Source organism: Glycine soja, chromosome 17 (genome assembly GCF_004193775.1).
Source record: "Glycine soja cultivar W05 chromosome 17, ASM419377v2, whole genome shotgun sequence".
NCBI classification, from domain to species: Eukaryota; Viridiplantae; Streptophyta; class Magnoliopsida; order Fabales; family Fabaceae; genus Glycine; species Glycine soja.
Window position 1 is genome coordinate 30,624,919 of NC_041018.1, and position 6,936 is coordinate 30,631,854.

At 31.1% G+C, this 6,936-nt stretch overlaps 1 protein-coding gene across 1 annotated transcript; it reads right to left on the reverse strand.

Moving 5' to 3' along the window:
- Positions 1–577: 577 nt before the first annotated feature.
- Positions 578–4,332, reverse strand: LOC114393152 (UPF0496 protein At3g49070-like). Its single transcript, XM_028354412.1, has 3 exons — positions 4,166–4,332; positions 3,707–3,769; positions 578–1,666 (listed from the first exon to the last, which is right to left on the reverse strand). Exons 2-3 carry the CDS (start codon positions 3,753–3,755, stop codon positions 639–641), a joined length of 1,077 nt encoding a protein of 358 aa, XP_028210213.1. The 5' UTR covers positions 3,756–3,769; positions 4,166–4,332; the 3' UTR covers positions 578–638.
- Between the last annotated feature and the right edge of the window lie 2,604 nt (positions 4,333–6,936).

Consider the following 6,936-nt stretch of genomic DNA (forward strand, 5'->3'; position numbering starts at 1 on the left):
TTACCTAAGTAATGTGTGGGCAAAATTTTGTTTGATTAAAGATGCACATTTTGCATATCATAACTTCTAAACATGGTTCTAACAAAAAAAAAACAAAATATAATAATTAGGTAAGAAATCAAATGCCACAAAACTATTTTAATCAAACCAATAATTTTGATTTTGTCCTTAAAATGCATGTGATAAAATTCACTAGATAAATCTTTACTACATATAGTTATCCAATTCAATATGTACAAGTGTTTTTATCTTGGACTTAAAAATACACACACCAACTAACAAGGTCTAATATAATTGATAAATGACTAGATTCCTTAAGTATATTGACAGTGATTCAATCCTTTGACTGTGCATATTAAAAAAAAATTGTTGAAAAAGATAAAATCCACTTTGGATAATCTCTAACTATCGAGAGTTAGTCTCGACTTCCAACTATGAGACTATCTTGCTTCCAACAAAAGGAAAAGGAAAAAAAATACACACACCACGCATAACTAACTTGAAAGTTATATTCTAGAAATATCTAATTTTAACATATTGAAGTAATGTAAATAAAATACTTTTACATCATCAATAATTGAAAACTAAATGAGTAAATAATTCATTAGTTAATCATTATATGACACTTTAGTATAGGATCAAGTTGAGTTAGTGATCTGGTTCAACACAAGGTCTCTAGCCCTATTAATAGTCATAAAACATAAAAACAAATGTTCTTCCAACTCATCCAATTGATCGCTAAAACTACATTGGTTCTTCTTCAACAAGCGCATCACTTCACCATCGGCTTGAAACTTATCCTTTTTTCTCTCAAGCCAAAATCTCATTGTTGTTTTCATGTACTCTAACTCGTCATTTAGTCTAGCCACAAGTCGACTTGTTGTCTCCAAGTCCTTATTAACTATATAAGTTCCTTTCGTGGCTGCATCAAGTTGAGATGTCACTTTAGCCAACTTCCTTTCTGAAGCCAAATTCATGGAAGCCAATCCCGACACAGCCACAATCATTGCAAAGCCATGAGTCACAAGAATCACAACAAATGAAGCTGTAATTACCACAAAAAGGCAAGCCGAGCCACATTTTAACCTAGCAACTAATTGAAGCTTGGCTCGCGCCTTGTCACGACTTGACTCAAGCCGCTTTTGCAAGTCAGAGCATTGGCATTGGGTAGCCCGAATCCGGGCCGACGGCGAGCTGGATGCGCCAAACGGGTTCAAGAAGTTGGAAAATTCAGTTAAATGTATCATTATCATTGGGGAAGGAATTTGATTAGTTGGAACACATTGAAGGATGGTCTTGAGTGACCTATACTTCACACGTACACGATCAATTTCCTTTAATAGATGACTACAAAGAAGAGAAGCATTAGCAGTGTGTGCAAAATAGTCAGACAAGAGAGAATGGATTATGGGCCGACATTGGGCTTCTGATAGGGCCCGAGTAACCGTGGACTGATCTGGGTCCAAGAGATGCTCCGCAAACAAACGGTAAGAGGGAAGCCTGGCCGAAGTGGTGGACTCTCTAGACAAACAAGTAGAGGATTCATCCTTGGAATATGCAAGGACACGTGTCCAAAACTCAGTGTATGACTCCGTACGGAATGTGTTGGCATATTCCTCACGCACGTCCACACAAGTTTGGTGATTTGGGGAACTGGTGCTACATTCTGTTGCATGTCATTGTCATTAATACGTTTTTAAAGTAAATATTGAAATAAGGTGATTAATTGCGTTTTTTTTTTCTCTAAAAACACAAAACTTAGATATAGTTGCTTCATTTTTGGTGTTGTCGTCCAATCAAAAATGGAATTTCATTTCAATATCTATGTTTTATTGTGTTGATTATCAAGATGAAATTCTAATTTTAATTGAAAAACATCATCAAAATTACTCAAGGATCAGCATATAAGTTTTCTCCTTCATGTAACAGTAATTCATAACAAATCTGAACTTGCTAAAATTTGCTGATGCTAACTTCTTTGATTGAGCCAAACAATTGATACTTCCGTTACCAACAAAAACAAGAGCCTTATCCCACGGAGTATAACTTGTTTTTTTTTCGGAAGGCTTAACAAAAACCTATCCCACAGAGTATAACTTGTATTGTACTTAACAACTTTTACTTCTTTTAAAAGAAAAATTCTTTTAAGTTTAATTACACTATAATTAATGGATGTGTATGGGTATGGGTTAATAGATGGAGGAAAGAGCATTCCTTAGGTTCTTGATCAACCGCAATATTTTTTATGAAATCAAAAATTCAAAATTGAAATAAACACAAGTACATGAGTTTGTGTAGTGGCACATGCATGATACATACATCCCCATTAAGTTGCATTTTTTTTTATTTCTTTTTCTCGCATTATCAAAAACATTTACAGAGTACATAACAAATACCCAATATATCAAAAGATCGCATCATTGGCAAGGAAGACTAAGCCAAATAAAGGCAGCATATACGCCTCAGTAGTCACTCAGTTATAACATTCAGATTAAATAATGGATTTGAAGGAAAAAAGAAACATAAAATCCAGAGGAAGCAATAAAAGCACAGTAGGTTTATATGATCTAGTCCTATTGCCCACAAGCAAACAGATGATCCTCTATGTGTGAAAATGTGCCTTGACACCAAAACCATAATGACAGGGTACTACAATAAAAAAAATTATATAAAAAAAAAACATGTCTGCAACATGTACAACCAATACTGTCTTTCAAATGGGCAAGTTACTAATTAAGAAATATTTGCTAGAACTTTATGCTCATTTTGAAGGTAACAATTTGTTAAGTTTTGAGGCAAAAGCTACATGGGTGGGAACGACAATTGAGTAGAACAACAAGAAGCCTTAAACAGTGAGATTCTCCCAACTAACCAACCTTAGCTTTTTGGGATGGACTGTCTTAATTAGCTTCTTTGTGTGAGTAGTAACAACTGAAACTTACATAGAGAATTCTGGAAAGGTCTACTTATTTAGCTAGATATATTAAGGGTTATATAATGTATTTAATACTGATTGGTGAGAGTGAAGGACTACTTACAAGCTAGATTAAGGGTTAATGTACAGAATTTTCATGGAGGTGGAAAGTAGGTGAAAAGGGTTAGCATTGGATTAGTGTTAAAGTGAAGCAGCAGTTAGCAATATCGTCTGTTAAAGGAATAGAGGTTAATAGGAAGCTTTTGGGTTGTGTTCTTCTTATGTTATTAAGTAGTAACAAGGTACTTCAAGATGAAGATTACCTAATTGATCATATATATTAAATTATTTGTGTAGCAAATTATACTACTAAGAGACAAAGATAAAAGAGAAAGAAATATGATAGTATATAATAAAACATAAACAGTTAAACTAACAGATATACTTCTGTTTTCTATATGTGTGTTTGGATTAACTTTCAATTCTATCAAAATCAATTCCAAAAGTTGAAGGCTAATGTAGCAAATAGTTACTTCAACTTCTTCAATTTCCCACCATGATTTTTGGATCAAAATTGATTCTAGGAAGTATCCAAACACACTATTTGTCTATATTAAGGTTCAATGATCAACTTGTAACTTTTACAAATGTCTTTTTTAATTACAAAGAAACATTGTTTTCCCTAATCAATTTATCTTTCTGATGCTAACAAGTAACAATACCTATAGACCAAACTCAATAACGAAAAAGAAAAACAGTTCATAAAAAGAAGGAAAAGGAGTACATGATTACCAGAACACGAAAGCAATTTTTTGATTCGGCGAACCAATTTGATCTTCATTCCTAAACGTGACACTGCAAATCAAGGATGCAAGAGAAAAATCAGAAGATATGCATGCAATGAATTACAGTAATTATCAAAAGGAACATAAAAGAAGTAAAATAGGTGTAATAAATACAAATTTTTGGTTTAATTAAACACATTTTTAGTCGATACAATTTAATATTTTGTTGTTTTTCATTCTTATAATTTTTTTTTATTTTTAGTTATTATAAATTATGTTTGTTTTATTGTTAGTCCTTAAAATATTTTAGATATTATTTTTTTCACGGTTGAAAATGATATCTAGAGTGTCTTTACGAGGTATAAAATTTTAATTTACAAAGATAAAAAATAAAAAACATTAAATAGCAAGATTAAACATGTATTTAAATGTAAATTTTTCTACGGAAATATAATTGGATGCTAACCTTTATGAGAACCTTAATGAAGTGAGGTTTAATTTGCCGCTTGAATTCTTGTTGTGAATGACAGAAAACTCAGAGAGAACGTTAATTAGGAGGCACTGTTTTTTTTTTTTTTTTGAGAGAGAGAGGAAAATTTCCTTTCTTTTAATAAGGCAAACTGCAAAGCCATGTTTTTGCTCTTGCTTGTAAGAAAGACCAATGAAAATATCGCAATATATGGAGTGACATCTTGTAGTGTAAGTGAAGGGTAGTTTGTGATATCTTGATTTGGCGTGATGGAAAGAAGTTCTAGAATTATTTCCTGTCGTTATCTCAAAGCTAAGTAACTGCTTGTGAGTTTCTACACAAAGGTAGGAAATGAAAAAAAAAAAAAAACTTTATGTTTGTTTAAAAAAGAAATTTGAAGAAAAAAATTTCTTCCAAATTAATATAAAACGAGTAAAAAAAATCTCTTTCATTTTTATTTTTTATTTTATTTTCTTAAAAAGTAGATCTTCTTTTAACATAAAAAATTAAAAAATAACAAATAATATTTGTTAATGAAATTAAATTTCTTAAGGACTGAGTGTAATCTAATTAGTATATAAATTTATTTTTCATTTAATATTTTTATTTTCTTTTATTCTGTTATACTCATCCAAACAAATAGAATTTTTTTTCCATTCTTCTTGATATTTGTATCTATTTAAATAAACATTTACTCTATTCTGTTCTCTTTTTGTCAAAACTCTTTTTTATTTTACTTTTGGTTCTGTTTCGTTTTTATTCCTTTTCTTATTTTCAATTTTACCACCATCTATTTATTTACTAATGTTATTTTAAAATTTAAAATATTTAATTTAAAATTTTATTATGAAAATAAAAATAAATAATGAAGAGAAAATTGCAATAGATTAAGTGTGTAATTTTGGTTAACTACTACGATAGTATAATTTTGATATTTTAATGTTATATTAGTATGTTTGTGTCACCTTAGCATGTGTGTTAATGCCATATTAACATATGTATTAGATTGTTATGCTATTAGATGTCATCCCATCATCACTTATATGTCATGTCAGTAAGTTTTATTAAAAAATTTATAATAAACTAACAATAGGTTCAAATTTGTACAATAAAAAAAGTGAGAATCAAAATTGATAAAATATTTAATAAAAAAAATTCCATAATTGTGATACTATATTGATCAAAAGTGAGTTTTAGTTTTTTATTCTATTCCACTACTAGGAAGAAAATGAATTGAGGCAATTACTTAATACACTCCATTTATTTTGGTGCATCACATAATAAGCTAAAATAATGAACGAGAATGTGCTATTATGTCTGTTGGTAGTGTTTTACTCCACCCCATTTCCACCAGAGACGGTTATGATATGATGTAGCTGATGAAAATCATACAATCCCAAAATTTAGGGTGGTGACGGGTTTGAGCCCTGAGGCTGGCTGACGTAGTGTGGGAGCTTGGCAGAAATCTAGAGGGCCATAATGGGAAAGAAGGCAGTAAAAGAAACAAGAATCATAATTCCCAATTGTATAATCCAAAAATACATTTATATCCTGGATTCCTCAATCCATAATACATTTCTATGCATTACGGATTGAGTATTGAGTAATCAGTAAAACAAATATATTTGAGAATATTGGGAATTTGGCATGCCCCAAGCAAAAAATTAAATGCATTAAGTTAAGGTAGTTGCTATCTTCACTCTCCTTTTCTGCTTTATACACTCCATTTCCCATATTTTAATTTTTTTTCCCAAACTACCCAGGGAACACACTCCCCTTGGGAACACACTCCCCTTGTCTTTTTCCCCTCCGATAAACCTCACTTCCAGAAAAATCATACACCCCCTCCATACAATTTGGTAATCATTCTCCTTTTTAGAAAAATTACAACCCCTCCCATATGTTCGCAGTACACTGTAACGACTCGTCTCGTTGCTACGATATCACTACTCTAAATCGTGTAAATTTTAATTTTTAAATGAAAACTTGGTTAATTTGCTTATGAAAAATGAGAGTAAATTTTTTGCGATATACATTCACAAACAACGCACAATTACTTAAATGTGTGTGTATATATATATATATATATATATATATATATATATATATATATATATATATATATATATATATTAACTCAGTACACATTATTTACATAACAGAAAGTAAATTAGTTCATACATATAATTAAATCAGTCATTTACATTCTCAATTCAAAAAGAATTATAGAACTAGTTATGGAGGAGTTGATTAACAAAACACAACTATCTCCCAAAATAATCTCAATGTCATCATGTTAGCTTGACAGCTCCACCAAAAAATCTCACTTCACATACTTTATTGTTGTCCATCTGCTCCTACGAACAAAGGTTCGTGATTATTATAGGTACCAATCACATGGTACAAAAATTGCAAGGGCGAGTTTATTATAGAAGAAATCAACACAAAAATCAAATGATCATGATAAGTAAGAAAACATTAACAAATACCATAATCATATACAAACATCCATTAGTCCAACATACACTCAACAAATAGTCATCAACCTTTTATAATTCCAATCAATCATGCTCAGTATGATGCATGCACCTGATCTTAACTCTCAAATGCAATGTGGTACCATTTATCGGGAAATAGTCTAAGCATGTCCACATGACACTCTCACTTAGCAAAACTAGACAGCAAATTTCGAGGTCACCTTGTCATGCACAGGCAACTCCCCTCCTCATGGTGATCAACCTGACTCTTAAGGGAGTTCCAAACAGAGT

Excerpts from the sequence above, each read along its gene's own strand:
- LOC114393152 (XM_028354412.1), bottom strand. The coding sequence starts at position 3,755 with ATGAAGATCAAATTGGTTCGCCGAATCAAAAAATTGCTTTCGTGTTCT. Across the intron at positions 1,667-3,706 it reads AAAATTGCTTTCGTGTTCTG|AATGTAGCACCAGTTCCCCA; the intron begins GTAATCATGTAC and ends GACATGCAACAG.